We start from the raw sequence: 19,380 nt of genomic DNA on the forward strand, positions 1-19,380 counted from the left end.
CCCCTCCCCCACTTCTTCCTTATGTACCACGAGCTTTGTGGAACTCATAGCCCCTTTAATTATGAACGCAGCTAATTTCTCCCTCCTTGGAGACCTCCATCTCCATTTAGAAAACTCTTCAAATAATACTAGCGCAAACCTGATCGCTGATCTAACCTCTCTGTACCTTCATCTAAGAAACTCCGGCCCTTCACATACAGCAGGACACTGCCTTGATCCAGTCTTCTCAAACCTCACTGAGATCTCTTGTCACCCGACGCTGCCGACAAGTTTGATTAAATTCGACCTAACTCTTCCAGCACATCTATCTTCCACTCCTAATGTGCCAATCTCAAGGAGCAGAAATTGGAAAAAGTTAGACATTGTAGTCCTAAACACCTTTTTGGATTCCCATATACCCGGTCCAGTATCCCAAGTAAACCAGCTATCATCTTCAGTACATAACTGGCTTTTGGAGGCCATGAATACATGCTTACCTGTAACGAATAAAAAGAGTACACAACCATCTGCCTCCGGCCCCTTGGTTTAACGTGACACTAAAAATGGAAAAATCCAACTGCAAAAGCTTAGAGAGAAAGTGGAGAAAGAACTACACTTCTCTGTCAAAATCGGTCTATAAAAGTGCCCTAAAACACTATCATAAACTCTGCAAACCAGCTATAGCAGAATATGTCTCAACTACTATTGCAAACGTTGCTAACTGCTCTAAGACTCTTTTTAATACCGTCAAAGAACTGACGGGATCCAAAACTCAAGCGCCTGCATTAACTAAACCCAAATGCGAGATCCTGGCCTCATTCTTTGTTCAAAAAGTGGACAAAGCCTGCATTAACTAAACCCAAATGCGAGATCCTGGCCTCATTCTTTGTTCAAAAAGTGGACAAAGCCTGCATTAACTAAACCCAAATGCGAGATCCTGGCCTCATTCTTTCTTCAAAAAGTGGACAAAGCCTGCATTAACTAAACCCAAATGCGAGATCCTGGCCTCATTCTTTGTTCAAAAAGTGGACAAAATCTATCATGATATTGTGCTCAATCAGGCAAAGACAACCTCCTGTTACCCCACCACTTCCCCCTATCCCGCTCGACATTGACCCACTCCCTAACCTAGCAAAAAAAAAAACAATCTCCCCGAACGCTCCCTAACGATCTGGCCCCCATTCACCATAGAAGATCTAACACACCTAAATAACATCAAATCTGGATCGCGGAATGATCCCTTACCTGCCTCAATACTAAAGCAGCTAAATGCTTCCTCATTGTCGGCGATAGTCCATCTTCTGAACACCTCTCTACAGGAAGTGGTTATTCCATCATCCTGGAAGCACGCTTTGATTCACCCACTCTTGAAACAGGCAAACGCTTACCCGGATGAGCCCAGTAATTACCGCTCCATATCCTTACTTCCCATCTTCTCTAAGATTTTAGAAAGACACATCCACCAACACCTCAACCGTTTTTTGTAACAACACATGGTCTTCTCCATCCCTCCCAGTCAGGCTTCACAGCGGGCTTTTCAACTGAAACCACCCTAGTAGGGGTCCCGGAAAGCATGCGTCAACACCTGGACAATGGAGACACTGTAGCGCTCATTTTACTAGATCTAAGCACAGCTTTTGATATGGTGTCTCATACTGTGCTAATTAACACACCCCTGTCACAAGGCATAAAGGGTCTCACCTTAAACTGGCTCACTGCCTTCCTTACTAAACGTACCTTCCAGGTCTTCTCACACTCAGCCTGCTCAGAAACCCACTCTTTTGCCCATGGGGTTCCTCAGGGCTCTATCCTCAGCCCCTTGTTATTCAATCTCTGTTAGACCACTGGCCAAGGTAGCAGAAAAATCAGGACTATTCCTTTTTTCCTATGCCGACCATTCTCAAATCATTTTCTCCTGGTCTTCTCACAAAACTAATGACCCATCAACGCTTAAAACTGGCTTGAACAAAATGGCTCTCTGGATGCAGCAACATTTTCTCAAACTAAATGGAGAGAAAACTGAGATTCTGTTATTGGGAAAGGAGAAAGAGCTATGGAACCCTCAACACTGGCAAAATGAAATGGGCAATCTTCCATCTCTGTCTTCCAAGTCAAAATTCTGGGCATCATAATTGATGACTCACTTAGCATGCATCCTCAATCCATCAAAGTTGCAGCTACCTGCTTCACCATTCTCAAATGGTTAAGGAAAATCTGTTGGATGCTACCGGGAATCCACCAGAAAAACCGTAGTCAAAGCTCTAATAACATCCAGACTTGACTATGGAAATATCCTTTACCTAGGGTCGAACAAATCAGTAGTCCATAGGCTGCAGATGGTACAAAATGCCGCTGTTAGGCTTCTGTGTAATGTCCCAAAAGCCACTTCCATCTCGTCCTACAGACACAAGCTGCTCTGGCTTAAAATTGAGAACCGAATCAAATTTAAGGCACTGAGTTACATGCATAAAATAAAATCCTGCTGCGCTCCTCGTTATCTCCAGTCTTTGGTTAGTCCCTACCTTCCCTCGCGAAATCTCCGCTCTGCCACACAAGTGAGGTTCATTGTACCAAAATTCAAACTAGCCCGGATGGGCGGCAAGGCCTTTTCCTATCTTGGTCCCGCAATTTGGAACTTTTTACCCACAATACTCTGCAATGAAGCCAATTACAAACAGTTTTGCAAGTCTTTAAAAACCTGGCTTTTCGATAAATAACCACCCTGGCCACCCGTTATCTCCGTCTTCTGTTGCGCATTACAAATTGAAAAACTAAACTATGCCCATCCATGATTCACTATCTTATTGCCTACAACCTTATGGAAAAGAAAGGAGCGCAGCGGGTGCTAGCTGGGAGGATGTGAATCCTCCTATCCCTCTTGTGAAGGAGCTATGTTCCCAACAAGGGAAAAATATAGGAAGGGAGATCTTTACAGAGGTTGTGGAGCTCCTGGGGCTGTACTGAGTGTTGCAGCATATCTTAAGCCACATTAGGAGTGACCTTTGTGATGGATGGCCATTTGGATTAGCCGTGTTAGGTCCAATACTTCTAAATATCCTGGTTTTCCTGTAGATGGCGAGGTGACCTCATAGGATAACTCTCGATCAGGCACAATAGCTATAATAAATATTCAACCATGGCACCCAGTCAATACTACTGGGTCCTGCCCCCTTGGGAGACACATTAGTGTACTTTTGGTTCTTTAGGATGAGATTTGTATTCTTTCCCATTTAGCTTTAGATGGAAGACAATTTAAAAGAATTATGCATCTTTTAAATGGTCCTACTTATGTCTAATGTATTTAAAACCAAGAAGAGAACTGTGCCTTTAGTTGGGGCTTTAAAAGGGTTTTAAGTGACATCCTATATATAGGTTGATTATCTTAGTGTTTACGAATGCCAGTGAGTATCATAGGTCTCTCTCTCAAAGGGATTTCCTGTACGATACACAGGTGTTGGTGCCTTGAAGCACTTGTTGGCTGTGCTTAGGTTTCCCAGGGTAAGCTTTATCTTTTAGTCTTCATACAGTTTCACCTCTGATTTCCGCAGCCCTTCTCACTTCTTTTTGTTTTTTTTCTCATCCTTAGACCAGTGATGGGATCAAGGAGAATCTGAGGAAGGAGATTTTGGAGTATACGTTTTCAAGCTCGTTCTTCGATATATTTGTAAGTGACACCTGTTTTAAGGTCTGAGAGCCAAGACCTTTTCATTTTACTACCATTATACAGATAATAAACTTACTTATGGGGCCTTCAACCAGCCCTCTTCATATTTTGGTCTTTTGTAGTGGGTGGAATAAATGTCCATAACTCAACAATATACATCATGGGACAATGTGTCGGGTGCCAGCATGCTGCCCTTTCGCAGATCACAAGGAGCACGTCCAAAAAGTCAATTAAGTGCCAAGGACTGCTATTGCAATGTGTCCTCTGAGAGCAAAAAATGATTTTGCTTTTTGCCAATGTTTTTTTTAATGTTTTTTTTTTATTGCGAGCCCAGCAGTTTTCCTAATAAAGTTTATTTATTTGAAACATGATAATACAACAGTAGCATTGACAAACTAACCAGACTGGCGACAATGCCTATCCCATTGACTTTGGCTGTGTTTGCTTCCACATTCTTTAACTCTAGTAATATGCAACAGCAATCCAAATCTACAGGATTTATTTCCCAAAACCAGGATAAAAGCGTGCAACATGCAGAACCCATGATTAAAACAATGTATATTCAGATATCTTTTCTACGTGTTCACGACATACAATTTGTTTCACTGTGTTCCTGTTTTCAAACTCAGTTTAGAAGCAGAATACTCACTCACTCCTTCACCCCTCTGCAGTGCTCCGTTGTTAATACTGAATTTTCTTTTCCTGCCTCACTTTTGTTCAGCCATCAGTTTCTGACCTTTCCCCATTTTCCCCCTCAATTCCCCGCACTTCCTGTTTAGGGTTGCAGGTGAAATAGAAAACAGACTACTGCAACCCATGTCCCTATTCTAGTGTTCAGGTTTTCGGTTTTATGTTTTTTTGCATAAACATAGTTATTGTTAACTTCTAACCGTTCATTAAAAAAAGTGTGCATGTTTCAAAACTTTGTGTTTACAGTTTGCATATATCTATATCTATATCTTTACATTTGTTTGCTTTGCCTCGTCCGGTGCCTTGAAGCTGGTTGTGCTAAAAAAATGAAGTAAACTAATCTAACCTGTGGGTCGTTCCAGGTGTGCGATAATGTCCCCTTTTTTCATTTTGAGTATTCACAATTTAGACATTCGTTCAGAAGTGTCCTTGGCCAATGAAGAGCGGTAGATAAGACGGTCTGGCTTCAATCAGGATATTTCTTCAGAAACCTTCACTACATTGAATTTACTCCTTCTAAAAAGGCTTCTCAGAAGACCCTACAGGCGATAGTCCAAGGCACTTTATTTTTGACAGCAGTGAGGACACCACTGAGTACAGGGTGAGATGCTGTTCCATTGGAGTGCAAGAGTCCTCCTTCAAGAAGATCCTGAGCGCCCTCCCATCCATTGGTGGCATAAGATCTTTTACCCTTGACCACACTATTTTACCCTAGAGAAGACCTCCACTGACAGCGTGGAATGCCTGGAGTACCCCACAGCTGTCAAAGTGAGATCCAGTCATCTTTGACTGCATGGAACTCCACATTGGCGGACATCCACCATAGCCTACAGACTGAGACTCATTCATCAGGACTCCAGGAATGTTCTTTCTTGGAGAAAATTCTCCATTCACCCCTGTCAATAAAAGAAGGAAATTGGGCGAAACGGAGAACTGGAGCCCAGCCCCCAAGACTGTGCAGAAATGTTTGGGCTAATTTGAGCACGAAGCCATGTAGTGAGCAGAAAGGCGAGGCTGTTAAAGTAAAAGATAACACAGAATGAAATCCGTTATTCTTAGCAAACCAGAAAATGCAAGTGTGATTATGGGCCTCTATTGGATCTGGGACACGATTTTAAATCTGCACCACACTGCCTTTGAGTTAAAATGCTCCATCTAATCTCCATTTCACAAACTCCTCTCCACCTCTAATCCACACACCTTGTTTCTCTTCTCTAGGTTCTTGCCTTTTTTCGATTCTCCGGCTTGCTGCTGGGGTACGCTGTATTTCGTCTTCAACATTGGTGGGTGATAGCGGTAAGTAGTACTGTAACTTTTGCCCCATATGGCGGTGCACACTGTGATAGTCATGCCTGTTGGTTGAAGCGGTGATGCCTGGATTGAGTAGAGGTCATGGGACTAGTGAGTTTAGGGAAGGCGCTGGTTGTGTTTGTAGCTACATGGTTTAGCAGCAGCCAATGCTGGAGCCAGGTACTTGGAAAGAGGTATGGCCACACTTCCAACCAAATTAGAGCTTCAAGCAATCAGATTTATAAAGTGTGGCTAATCACCTGATAGGGTATCCAGGAGCTTGCAGGCGCTAGAGGCTTATTCGACCAGCCAGGCCTTGAGGGCCATTAGGAATCTCAGTGAGGTGATGGTCCGGAAGTGCGTGGGGAGTATGGCGTGAGACCATGTTTAGAGGAGCAGCAGCGGATGCTACTCTGAGGAAGGTGAGGCTTGCTGTTTGGAAGGCCGCAAGGACTGCGATGCTTGGAACGGGAGATGCTGTTGGTCTTTGGAAGGCAGTGTGACAACTGGCGCTTTGGGGAGATGGGTCATTCCCGTTTTGAAGTGGAAGGTGGAAGTTGGCCTTTAGAAGTGGGGAACTGCAGAAGCCAATGCTTTAAGCTGACTGAAATATGCAACCAGTGCGGGCTTCTTAAAGTGAGTGATACAGCTGCTTGGAAGGAGAGATAATGGACAGTAGGTTCTTTAAAGGTGAAGGGCAATTCAGATGTTTGTTTCTTGGGTGGCATTAAATAAATCCAATGCTTAATTCGGCTTCATTTAGCAAATCATTTCTGCATTTTCTCATTGGTCCACTTCGGATTGCCAACCCCCCCCAGCAGGTCAGTGAGAAATACATGCTGTCCATGAATTCTTCGAAATGAAACGGTTCTTTTTTTTTCCATTTTTATACACAGAATATCTCACCACTTTTTCTATCGGTAAATACCAACATCTCTATAATTGGAAGTGAGCAAATACCCTTAAAGCTGCTACAGATGTTGAGCATTTTTGCACTCGTCACTATATATATGTTGTATTTGCTCCAAAAATCAACAAACTGTCATGTTAATAAAACAGAACTTTGTCTATTAGTACTTTTACCTATTGGCAGTGTGCGTTTTATTTATTATTTATCGCGTTATTTCAAATCTAAACAAAACTTTGACATTTAAATTCGCTTATTCATGCTGGCAGATCTTGGTTTGCTGATGCAAATGTCTACTTTGCTAAATGAGCGCTCAGACAGCATCTGGTTTATCTGGTGCTATAGATACCCTACTCTGTGTAACCTGTGGTGGGATGACCTCCGACAGGACTGGATGGTGGAGGGATTCTGGTGCTTTGAAGGGAGGTGGATGCTGCACAGAGCTGTGGCAGGCGTCCGCTAGTCCCCGAATGGCATTAAGTGAATGTCAGGCAGGTCACTTCATTGGTTTTTCTAAGGGGGTATTGAGGTGGGTGGGCCTTCGGAGTATATCCGGTATGGTGAAATGTGCACCACTCACTGTTGCCTTTGCTCTTTTCTCAGATCACCACACTCGTGTCCTGTGCCTTCCTGGTCGTAAAGGTCATTCTGTCCGAGGTGAGTTGGCTGTTCTCAGCTCTGGCCGCTTGTGCCCTGGTTCAAGTTTTACACAATGACAGTTTATGGTTTCTAGTTTGACTAGTCTGGGGTGAAAGAACTAATGTATATTAGTGATTTTTCTGTGAAAGAGTTGACTTTAAAATCTTCCTGTTATCAAAACTATCATATGACCTTAGGCACACAGTAAAAGTTCACAAGATAATAAAATATATATATAGTAAACATTTGTGTCCTTTTTTCATGGTTTGTTTTCGGCCAGTTGGCCAACCAGCGTCTCGTCATCTTAGGGTACATCCCTACGACTTCATCGGGGCTGTTTTGCCAAACAGTTGTTTAAAGCCTTTCCTCTACTCCCGGTTGACAATCAGACCCGGAGTAGCCTGTTTCGTACTTCACAGTTAAAACCAATATCGCGTATTGTTTTAAAACGCCGCCAGTATGCGCTCTTCAGTCCGCTTCCATATTAACATCCGTGTGAAAAAATTATTTTCGAAATTGGGAAAGCCCTCCCGTGGTAGTATTCCAAAATTCGCCTGAGCATGTGTGCTGCAGTCTTGGCGACAGTCGTAGGGATACCCTAAGACGACGAAACACGTGTTAGCTAAACAAAGAAGGCTAAAAGAAGAGGCCAACTGGCCGGAAATAAACCATCAAAAAAGACATCCATGTTTACCACTATATATTGTATGATCTTGTGAACTCTTAGTATGTGTGCCTAAGGTTGGTTATATGATTTGTTTGTCAGTCCTTGGATGGGGGAGTTGGTGAATCTCCCCATCCCTCATCAAAATCTGATTTCTTTCAGGCGGCAGACTTACAAGAACCTCTTTCTTGGTTAGGTTGTAAATGTAAATGTACAGGAATTTATATAGCGCAAATCACCGAGCGGTTTCTAAGCGCTTGCTTAGGGAACCCGTCCTGGTATTCCCCTGTGAGATAACCCTGGCAGGGTATCCGCAAGGTGAAAGTCAGGCATCCCGCCGCGAGGGGCCGTTGTGGAGATTAAGCAAGCTATTGCCCAGAGTCGCAGAGTGTGAACCTGTGAATCGAGTAGGCACCGGAGCGAGAATTGTCAAGTCCATGGACATTTTAGGACTCAAGACCCCGCCGAGCCGGGAATTGAACCCTGGTCCCGGGCTTACCTCTGCTTCCAGGTCTGCCTCCTCAAACCAGTGAGCCACACTTCTCCACGGTTGGCAGGGTGCTCCATGATGAGGAGATTAAGGGTGTCACAGTTGTCTGATTAAACATTTTTTTTAAATGGTAACCACACCGCACCCGCACGCCCCATCTTGTTTTGCACTGAAATAATTCAATTTCCATTGACCCCTTTGTGACACTTCTCATATTGTTTTTTTTTTTTTATTGTTACTTTAGGTCTTGCCTAAAGACAGCTTTAGGAATACATATTTTTACAATTCCTATAAGCTTTGATCAGCCCCTGGCTTATGACGGGATAAAGTTAATATCTGTCTAAGTTCGATGCTACTCACTGGCTTTCTCTCTATTCTTGTTGCACCCCTGGAGCATAGCTTCTGTACCATTGTTATTACTAGACGATTTGTATCTTTAAATTGTTGACATCATGGAAATAATGTATTTTTGTTTTGCCCGTCCACCCACTACCCCATGCGCCCCGCATTTCCATTCTGTTCTTGTGGTCTTGTATAGTGAGTGCATGGCTACCTGGAGGCCTCCCATATCCTCCTTTCTCAGTACTGTGCCACCAGTGAGGCCCGCACTACTTTTTTTTTCTTCATTTCTCAGCACTTCATCCGGTACTGTGCCACCAGTGAGGCCTGCACTACTTTTTTTTTTTCTTTCTTAATTTCTCATCACTTCATCCGGTACTGTGCCGTCAGTGAGGCCTGCACTACATTTCTCTGCACAGTAATACATAGCGTACCTGGCGAATGAGGCCTACACCTCCTTCACTTGACGCTAAGAGTGCAGTGCCACAGCTCCTCGTGAAGTCTACTCTGCCTTTCTCTGTGCGTTACCATGCAGCCTCTGAGAGCTACATTTGGCTTCTCTGCACAGTGACGCTTCCAGTACTGCACCACCTGTGATGTGTGTAGTTTATTTCTCTGCACAATGACCCACCCATACGATGCTGCTGTGAGATCCACAGTTTAGTTCTCTACACAGTAACTATCCCAGTACCGCACCACCTGTGAGATCTCCCTGTAAGTGCCTTTTGTGCTATCTACAGCTCCTTTCTCTGCACAGTAGCTCTCCCTGTACAGTGCCTGCTGTGAGATCTACAGCTCCTTTCTCTGCACAGTAGCTATCCGTGTACAGTGCCTGCCGTGAGATCTACAGCTCCTTTCCCTGCACAGTAGCTCTCGCTGTACAGTGCCTGCCGTGAGATCTACTCCTCCTTTCTCTGCACAGTAGCTCTCATTGTACAGTGCTTGTCGTGAGATCTACAGCTCCTTTCTCTGCATAGTAGCTATCCACGTACAGGGCCTGCCGTGAGATCTACAGCTCCTTTCTCTGCACAGTAGCTATCCGCGTACATTGCCTGCCGTGAGGTCTACAGCTCCTTTCTCTGCACTGTAGCTATCTGCGTACAGTGCCTGCCGTGAGATCTACAGCTCCTTTCTCTGCACAGTAGCTATCCGCGTACAGTGCCTGCCGTGAGATCTACAGCTCCTTCCTCTGCACAGTAGCTCTCGCTGTACAGTGCCTGCCGTGAGATCTACAGCTCCTTTCTCTGCAAAGTAGCTCTCGCTGTACAGTGCCTGCCGTGAGATCTACAGCTCCTTTCCCTGCACAGTAGCTCTCGCTGTACAGTGCCTGCCGTGAGATCTACACCTCCTTTCTCTGCACAGTAGCTCTCGCTGTACAGTGCATGTCGTGAGATCTACAGCTCCTTCCTCTGCACAGTAGCTATCCGTCTACAGTGCCTGCTGTGAGGTCTACAGCTCCTTTCTCTGCACAGTAGCTCTCCATGTACAGTGCCTGCCATGAGATCTACAGCTCCTTTCTCTGCACAGTAGCTATCCGTCTACAGTGCCTGCTGTGAGATCTACAGCTCCTTTCTCTGCACAGTAGCTATCCGCTTACAGTGCCTGCCGTGAGATCTACAGCTCCTTTCTCTGCACAGCAGCTATCCGCGTACAGTGCCTGCCATGAGATCTACAGCTCCTTTCTCTGCACAGCAGCTATCCGCGTACAGTGCCTGCTGTGAGATCTACACCTCCTTTCTCTGCACAGTAGCTCTCGCTGTACAGTGCCTGTCGTGAGATCTACAGCTCCTTTCTCTGCACAGTAGCTATCCGCGTACAGTGCCTGCCGTGAGATCTACAGCTCCTTTCTCTGCACAGTAGCTATCCGTGTATACAGTGCCTGCCGTGAGATCTACAGCTCCTTCCTCTGCACAGTAGCTATCCGCGTACAGTGCCTGCCGTGAGATCTACAGCTCCTTTCTCTGCACAGTAGCTCTCCCTGTTCAGCACCACCTGTGAGATCTGCACCTCTTTTCTCCGTACAGTGACGTTTCCGGTATTGTGCTGCCCCTGAGATCTGCAGTTCTTTACTTTGCACAGTGACGCACCTCTGAGGGCCACACCCCTTCACCGCAGCTCTCCAGCAGCAGCCTTTTCTTGAACCACACCGCTTCACATGACCACTGTTTCCTCTCCTCGTCAGACTGGGAATGTCCCTTCTGAGCTCCGATTTCATTTCCTTCTTTCTGCGACTGTATGAGGCTCTATCGCAAGATTCTACTTTCACGTCCCAAAACCCCAGTCTACTTTACAATATCCGTCCTTTGTTCTGGTCTACGTCCCGCAGGCCTCCGAAGCGTCGTCATCTTGTGCAGGGGTCATGTGTGAGGTCACCTCTGCTGGCACCAGGGCCTTCAACCACTTTAGCCCAGGAGTAACAGCTCCCCTGCGCATTGTGAGCGAGCTGTGCGGTGCTTCTAGGGCAGTGGTTTCCAAACTTTTTTAACCCGTGGCTCCCTTGACCCAATAGGCAGTTGGCCGTGGCTCCCCACCATTTTTTCACCGGCGGGTGGGGGGGGATGTAAGCAAGACCTTGGGAATACTTCCTGTTGGCTTCCTTAAAGTAATTGGGATGCAATGAAGGTATTGGGAATAAAAATGATAACAGCTGCTAGCTAGCTTTAAACTACCAGCAGACCATTATTCATTCTCCATGCCAAAGACTGACAAATTAATATTTGTCAGTCTTTGGCATGCTGCTAATCAGAGCCCACTGGTATAATCATTTTCAAACTTTCACACATGAAAGGCGAGTCTGGCTGCTAGTTGTAACAAATAAATGCAATAGCCGAGGGGCATCGATGGATGCTACAGATGTGGGGCTAGGACCTCGTTGTGCTTGCTCTCCTGCCCCCTCGTTGTGCTTGCTCTCCTGCCCCTTGCTCTCCTGCCCCTTGCTCTCCTGCCCCTTGCTCTCCTGCCCCTTGCTCTCCTGCCCCCTTGCTGTGCTTGCTCTCCTGCCCCTTCGTTGTGCTTGCTCTCCTGCTCCTTCCTCTCCTGCCCCCTCGTTGTGCTTGCTCTCCTGCCCCCTCGTTGTGCTTGCTCTCCTGCTCCTTGCTCTCCTGCCCCCTCTTTGTGCTTGCTCTCCTGCTCCTTGCTCTCCTTCCCCCTCTTTGTGCTTGCTCTCCTGCCCCTTGCTCTCCTGCCCCCTTGCTGTGCTTGCTCTCCTGCCCCCTCGTTGTGCTTGCTCTCCTGTCCCTTGCTCTCCTGCGCCTTGCTCTCCTGCCCCCTCGCTGTGCCTGCTCTCCTGCCCCCTCGCTGTGCTTGCTCTCCTGCTCCTTGCTCTCCTGCCCCCTCGCTGTGCTTGCTCTCCTGCTCCTTGCTCTCCTGCCCCTTTGTGCTTGCTCTCCTGCCCCTTGCTCTCCTGCCCCCTGCTCTCCTGCCCCCTTGCTGTGCTTGCTCTCCTGCTCCTTGCTCTCCTGCCCCCTCTTTGTGCTTGCTCTCCTGCCCCTTGCTCTCCTGCCCCCTTGCTGTGCTTGCTCTCCTGCCCCCTTGCTGTGCTTGCTCTCCTGCCCCCTCGTTGTGCTTGCTCTCCTGCTCCTTGCTCTCCTGCCCCCTCTTTGTGCTTGCTCTCCTGCTCCTTGCTCTCCTGCCCCCTCTTTGTGCTTGCTCTCCTGCCCCTTGTTCTCCTGCCCCCTTGCTGTGCTTGCTCTCCTGCTCCTTGCTCTCCTGCCCCCTCTTTGTGCTTGCTCTCCTGCCCCTTGCTCTCCTGCCCCCTTGCTGTGCTTGCTCTCCTGCCCCCTTGCTGTGCTTGCTCTCCTGCCCCCTCGTTGTGCTTGCTCTCCTGTCCCTTGCTCTCCTGCGCCTTGCTCTCCTGCCCCCTCGCTGTGCCTGCTCTCCTGCCCCCTCGCTGTGCTTGGTTCTTTTACTCATTAAGGATTGTAGTTTTTCTTTTTTAGCCGAGGTCCATTCCTCTGCTTCTTCTTTATGGTAGACCCATCAAACCTCAGGTGATAACTTGTCAAATATTGTCCGATTGCCTTGTGGCTTGAAACAATCTTTGCTGATCTTTCGTGTGGTGGTAGCCTTAGGTCAACATCCGCGTTCACCAGGTTCAAAGTAAATGGTGCCAGTGTACTTTATATTCTTCTACTGAAATTCTGGATGGTTTGCCTCGTATTTCACCGACGTTTGTGGGCTAAGCATGAAGTAGTTGTGTCGACTTCAATAATAGCACTGATGTGATTCATACATTTTTTGACACTTGATTGATTCCGGTGTCCCCATGTAGGAAAAGAAAGAAAATGGGGCTTGGCTTGTTAGAAATGAAGCCTGTGCGCAGCGTTTGTGTGTTTATTCATGCATGAGTGTGCGTGTGATCGTGTCTTTGTTTGTTTTAATCGCGCATAATTACTCTGGTGTTGTGGCACTTCTGACATCGCTGCACAGGGGGCCTAACGCGGCCAGATGCTATATTTCCACATAGTGCGGTGGCGCCCCTGGCTACTGATAACGGCGCACCAGGGCGCCGCGGCGCACAGTTTGGGAACCACAGTTCTAGGGTCAGGAGCTGCCCCATGCATTGTGAGTGAGGGCCCGGGGCTGTGCGGTGCTTCTAGGGGTCAGGAGCTGCCCCATGCATTGTGAGTGAGGGCCGGGGGCTGTGCGATGCTTCTAGGGTCAGGAGCTGCCCGTGCATTGTGTGTGAGGCCTGTGCAGTGCTATTAGGGGTCAGGAGCTGCCCTTTGCATTGAGTGAGGTTCGTGCAGTGTTTCTAGGGGTCAGGAGCTGCCCTGTGCATTGCGAGTCAGGGCTGTGAAATGTTTTTAGGGGTCTGAAGTTACCCCGTGAGTGAGGGCTGTGCAGTGCTTCTAGGGTCCGGAGCGTCTAGGGTCCGGAGCGTCTAGGGTCAGGAGCTGCCCTGTGCATTGAGTGAGGGCTGTGCAGTGCATCTAGGGGTCAGGAGCTGCCCCATGCATTGCAGAGCGGCAGACCCTGATGCAGATGTCCAGGGTTCAATTCCCCGCCTCGCCGAGTCTTGGGCTCAAAAAATTCCACGGACCTGATAATTCTCGTCTCGGTCCCTATTCCAATCATGGAGTCCCACTCTGCAACTCTGGGCAGTAGCTTGCTTAATCTCCACAACGGCCCCCACAACGCTAAGGATGCCTGGCCTCCACCTTGGGGGTGCCCAGGAGTGGACACCTCAAAGGGAAAGCCAGGATGGGTTCCACAGCGGTATTCGTACAAGCGCCTTGAGACCCTTGCGGGTGAGTAGTGCGCTATACAAGTATCAATTTACATTTTTTATTTTAAATTTATCAATTTACAATTTACAATGCACAGGGCAGATGCTGACCCCTAGAAGCACTGCCCAGCCCTCATTTGCAAGTGTGGGCTTGGGCTGTGCAGTGTTTCCAGGGGTCAGGAGCAGCCCTGTGCATTGTGAGTGAGGCCTGTGCAGTGATTCTAGGGTCATGAGCTGCCCTGTGCATTGAGTGAGGGCTGTGCGGTGCTTCTAGGGCCAGGAGCTGCCCAGAGCATTGTGAACGGGCTGTTCTGTAGGGGGTCAGGAGAGACCCCATGCATTGTGACAGCTGTGCACTGCTTCATGGTGCAGGAGCTGGCCCGTGCATTGTGAGTGAGGGCTGTGCAGTGCTTCTAGGGGTCCACTCATTGTGAGTGAGGGCTGTGCTGTGCTTCTAGGGGTCCCGTCATTGTGAGTGAGGGATGTGTAGTGCTTCTAGGGGTCCCATCATTGTGAGTGAGGGCTGTGCAGTGCTTCTAGGGGTCCCATCATTGTGAGTGAGGGTTGTGCAATGCTTCTAGGGGTCCCGTCATTGTGAGTGAGGGCTATGCAGTGCTTCTTGGGGCCAGGTGCTGTCCTGAGCATTGTGAGTGAGGGCTGTGCAGTGCTTCTAGGGGTCCCATCATTGTGAGTGAGGGCTGTGCAATGCTTCTAGGGGTCCAATAATTGTGAGTGAGGGCTGTGCAGTGCTTCTAGGGGTCCCATCATTGTGAGTGAGGGCTGTGCAGTGCTTCTAGGGGTCCCATCATTGTGAGTGAGGGCTGTGCAGTGCTTCTAGGGGTCCCATCATTGTGAGTGAGGGCTGTGCAGTGCTTCTAGGGGTCCCATCATTGTGAGTGAGGGCTGTGCAGTGCTTCTAGGAGTCCCATCATTGTGAGTGAGGGCTGTGCAGTGCTTCTAGGGGGTCCCGTCATTGTGAGTGATGGCTGTGCAGTGCTTCTAGGGGTCCCATCATTGTGAGCGAGGGCTGTGCAATGCTTTTAGGGGTCCCATCATTGTGAGTGAGGGAGGTGCGGTGCTTTTAGGGGTCCTGTCATTGTGAGTTAGGGCTGTGCAGTGCTTCTAGGGGTCCACTCATTGTGAGTGAGGGCTGTGCAGTGCTTCTAGGGGTCCCGTAATTGTGATTGAGGGATGTGTAGTGCTTCTAGGGGTCCCATCAGTGCTTCTAGGGGTCCCATCATTGTGAGTGAGGGCTGTGCAGTGCTTCTAGGGGTCCCATCATTGTGAGTGAGGGTTGTGCAATGCTTCTAGGGGTCCCGTCATTGTGAGTGAGGGCTGTGCAGTGCTTCTAGGGGTCCCATCATTGAGTGAGGGCTGTGCAGTGCTTCTAGGGGTCCCATCATTGTGAGGGAGGTGCAGTGCTTCTAGGGTCCACTCATTGTGAGTGAGGGCTGTGCAGTGCTTCTAGGGGTCCCGTCATTGTGAGTGAGGGAGGTGCGGTGCTTTTAGGGGTCCCATCATTGTGAGTGAGGGCTGTGCAATGCTTCTAGGGGTCCCATCATTGTGAGTGAGGGCTGTGGAGTGCTACTAGGGGTCCCATCATTGTGAGTGAGGGCTGTGCAGTGCTTCTAGGGGTCCCGCTATTGTGAGTGAGGGATGTGCAGTGCTTCTAGGGGTCCCATCATTGTGAGTGAGGGCTGTGCAGTGCTTCTAGGGGCCCCATCATTGTGAGTGAGGGATGTGCAGTGCTTCTAGGGGTCCTGTCATTGTGAGTGAGGGCTGTGCGGTGCTTCTAGGGACCCCATCATTGTGAGTGAGGGCTGTGCAGTGCTTCTAGGGGGTCCCATCATTGTGAGTGAGGGCTGTGCAGTGCTTCTAGGGGGTCCCATCATTGTGAGTGAGGGCTGTGCAGTGCTTCTAGGGGTCCCGTCATTGTGAGTGAGGACTGAGTGGTGCTTCTAGGAGCCCAATCATTGTGAGTGAGGGCTGTGCAGTGCTTCTAGGGGGTCCCATCATTGTGAGTGAGGGCTGTGCAGTGCTTCTAGGGGTCCCATCATTGTGAGTGAGGGCTGTGCAGTGCTTCTAGGGGTCCCATCATTGTGAGTGAGGGCTGTGCAGTGCTTCTAGGAGTCCCATCATTGTGAGTGAGGGATGTGCAGTGCTTCTAGGGGGGTCCCATCATTGTGAGTGAGGGCTGTGCAGTGCTTCTAGGGGTCCCGTCATTGTGAGTGGGCTGTGCAGTGCTTCTAGGGGTCCCATCATTGTCAGCGAGGGAGGTGCGGTGCTTTTAGGGGTCCCGTCAATGTGAGTGAGGGCTGTGCAGTGCTTCTATGGGTCCCATCATTGTGAGTGAGGGCTGTGCAGTGCTTCTACGGGTCCCATCACTGCTTCTAGGGGTCCCATCATTGTGAGTGATGGCTGTGCAGTGCTTCTAGGGGGTCTCATCATTTTGAGTGAGGGCTGTGCGGTGCTTCTATGGGTCCCGTCATTGTGAGGGCTGTGCAGTGCTTCTAGGGGTCCCGCTATTGTGAGTGAGGGATGTGCAGTGCTTCTAGGGGTCCCATCATTGTGAGTGAGGGCTGTGCAGTGCTTCTAGGGGTCCCATCATTGTGAGTGAGGGATGTGCAGTGCTTCTAGGGGTCCCATCAGTGTTTCTAGGGGTCCTGTCATTGTGAGTGAGGGCTGTGCGGTGCTTCTAGGGGGTCCCATCATTGTGATCACCACCCCCTTTTGGCTGCCATAAGTGTGGCAGGGTATGCTCAGACGTGAGTCCCTTGCTCACTTTGCCACTGGATTCAAGCAAGCCGGGCTAAAGACGGCTGGAATGCCAGAAACCGGTCCTCGGAAGCTTGTTTCCGGTCCAGGGAAGACATGGCTTGGCATTTCGGACTGGACTGTTCCCATGAGGCACAGGGTCAGATTGATTTGCATATAGCCATGTCTGAACTGGGGTGGCAGAGTGGGCTAAAGAACGGTGATGGATTAAACCCAGATCTTTTGACTGGGTGTGAGTGTTTGATTCAGATGCTCCGTCCATCACCACCCCCTTTTGTACCGCTGTTGGTCTACTATAAACATGGGCCAGCCTCCAAGTCCATCATTAGAAAACCAGCGTTAGTAGAGCCAAGAGTTCTGGCTTTAACCCCTTCGATGCTGATGACGAGCTCAGCTCGTCATCACCCACGGGTGTCGTGTGCTGATGACGAGCTGAGCTCGTCATGGTGCCACTAAAATGGCATTTTCCAGCACAGGGGGGGGGAAAACGCCTAGCAGCCAAGTGGTTAATGAGCTAAAGTTTGTGAACAGCATTTCTATATGACTGTTTTGCCATATTACAGTCAGACCTATTGGATTTGATAATGCTTGTTTATTAGTGTATGGGGCGCTCCTGCTGGAAAAGTGCTAATTTGAACTAAAATATTTACAAAAGTGATTAACATGCTAAACAAATTTCTTTCTTTATACAATGCATACATGGCAAAGCATTTAATGTGTGACCGATTTAGTGCACTTTTAAAATGTACAATAGTCCATCGTGCATTGCAATGCAAGCACTCCATAGGTGGCATGATAATACATCAAACAGCCCCTAGCATCAGAGGAGAGTGAAATAGTTGCTCCTCTGGGCGGAGCCGTAGTACACTGCATGTATATTTTAAAGAGTTGCTAATAATAGGTCTAGACCCAGGCCTCCTATATATCACGCAAGACAACAGACCCTCGCATTAAAGAAACACACTTTGTCATATGTTTACATTCCGTTTATTCCACGGTTTATGTAGCAGGTTTATTGATGGCTCGGCTCATGTTCCATCTTGTAAGGCCAAACCAGCCCCCTATTAATCTGATGGATGGCCCTGCCTTTAGCGGAAAGATCTGCGTCCTGTGATTAAATCTGAGATATTCCTGTGTTTTCGGGAGGTGTGCAAAGTTACCCTGCTGTGCTCTAGAAGTCAATAAAATATGCGTGAAAGCGCAGCAAAGGCTCTCTTAACAGTTGCAGAAATGCAAAGAAAATAAGCATTTGCAATACAATAGGTCTCGTATTTGTGAGAGTTTGAGCTATTGGCATTGTAAATTACAAGAAGCAAGGCTGGAGGCAAAACGGGCAGTTAATGCCAGCCTTGTTTCTCGTTATCAATGACTAGAAGTACAAAGTGTGTGTTTATGCACCACTTGCAGGTTTTCAAAACACGCAAATAAAAGGCATTGTCATTTACAATTCCAATCGCTCAAACTTTGGCAAATGTGAGACCTATTGCATTGCAAATGCTTGTTTTTGTGTGGTGTTGTGTTGTTGCCACTGAGCCCCTCTGTTTGGGTCATGCGGTGGAGCGGGCTCCACCAGGTCTATACGATCGTTGCTTCTGTTGGTGCCTCTCTTAGTTGATGGGATCACCCTGGTTACCAGTCCCCCAGAGGGAAGGTGTTATTTATTGCGCCCAACAAAGCCCGACTTCTCATGCTTCAGAAGTCACCCGGTTCGATATACTGGTTTTGGGGAATAACGTGAGGATTTTGGTGCCCACTAGAAAACACTGTACTGATGTTTACCTGTTTAAATTCTGCTGGTTTGACCTGCTGACCTGGTGTGCGGAGGTTATCACCCAGCAACCAACACAGTTCAGACCCCCTGCTCAAGCATGGGTGTGTGCTTGAATCGGACCCCACTATCCGCCCTACCCCCCAGCCCACTCATGATCCGGCCCTAGTAATAGGAGTTTGGTACCAAAAAGCAATGTAGGGGAAAACTAACCGCGGCCAGTGGCCACTACCCAACTTCAGTTTCAGATGCGTAAAGAGACTGTGTTTAATGTCCTTCAGGGGTGGACTATGACGGTGCCTGCTGCGATTGTGGTCGAGCTCCAGGGGATGTTCCTCCGCGGATGAAGAGTATATGGACCCCCCCACCACTCATGGTGCATGCTATCACACTTAAATAGTGTTACTGGAACTAGATGACCGGACTTTCGCCCCCTCCAACCTCCCAATCAACTTGATCAAACACACTCTGATTCAAGGCAATTTCTTAACCTCCCTCCGCTTGTTTCTTAATGCGTCAAAACTGGGAATCTAGCGTAAAATACTGAAGGAACCTCCCAGGTTGTCCGTGTGCTGCAGAACCCTCGCGCTGACGCACGGTGGCGCTATGTGCTCGTCTATTAACTCCTTTGTTTAAACCCATGATTGGTGAGCTTGTACTTTCTGGGACGTCTATTACTGGGACGTCTTGCCACTCCTAGCCATCTAGACGACCCGGAAATATTCAATAACATGTAGGATCTGTTTGAAAGAACTGTAAAAAGGTGTATTTGGGATCGCTTTATTGTCCCATGAATGATTTCAGGAGGACCTTGCAGACTTCACTGACGTGATTGCTCTTTGCTAAGTGTATCTGTGTCTTGTCCCGCGCGCTCCAGCTCCACAAGCGATGGCAGCTGTTGCAGGGAGACAGTGAAGAGTGAGCCCAGATGCATCCGCCCAAACTCAT

The 19,380-nt window shown here is 48.3% G+C and overlaps 1 protein-coding gene across 2 annotated transcripts in view; it reads left to right on the top strand.

Moving 5' to 3' along the window:
• Nucleotides 1-19,380, top strand: part of STARD3 (StAR related lipid transfer domain containing 3) — a 136,476-nt gene that overhangs the window by 83,450 nt on the left and 33,646 nt on the right. For both annotated transcript variants that reach the window (XM_086924348.1, XM_086924349.1), the window contains 3 exons: nucleotides 3,566-3,643; nucleotides 5,552-5,629; nucleotides 7,134-7,187. In XM_086924348.1, coding sequence (XP_086780474.1) covers nucleotides 3,566-3,643; nucleotides 5,552-5,629; nucleotides 7,134-7,187 — 210 coding nt within the window. The remainder of the gene's footprint in view (nucleotides 1-3,565; nucleotides 3,644-5,551; nucleotides 5,630-7,133; nucleotides 7,188-19,380) is intronic.

The sequence above is a fragment of the Lissotriton vulgaris genome, chromosome 5 (assembly GCF_964263255.1).
Source record: "Lissotriton vulgaris chromosome 5, aLisVul1.2, whole genome shotgun sequence".
Lineage (NCBI taxonomy): Eukaryota > Metazoa > Chordata > Amphibia > Caudata > Salamandridae > Lissotriton > Lissotriton vulgaris.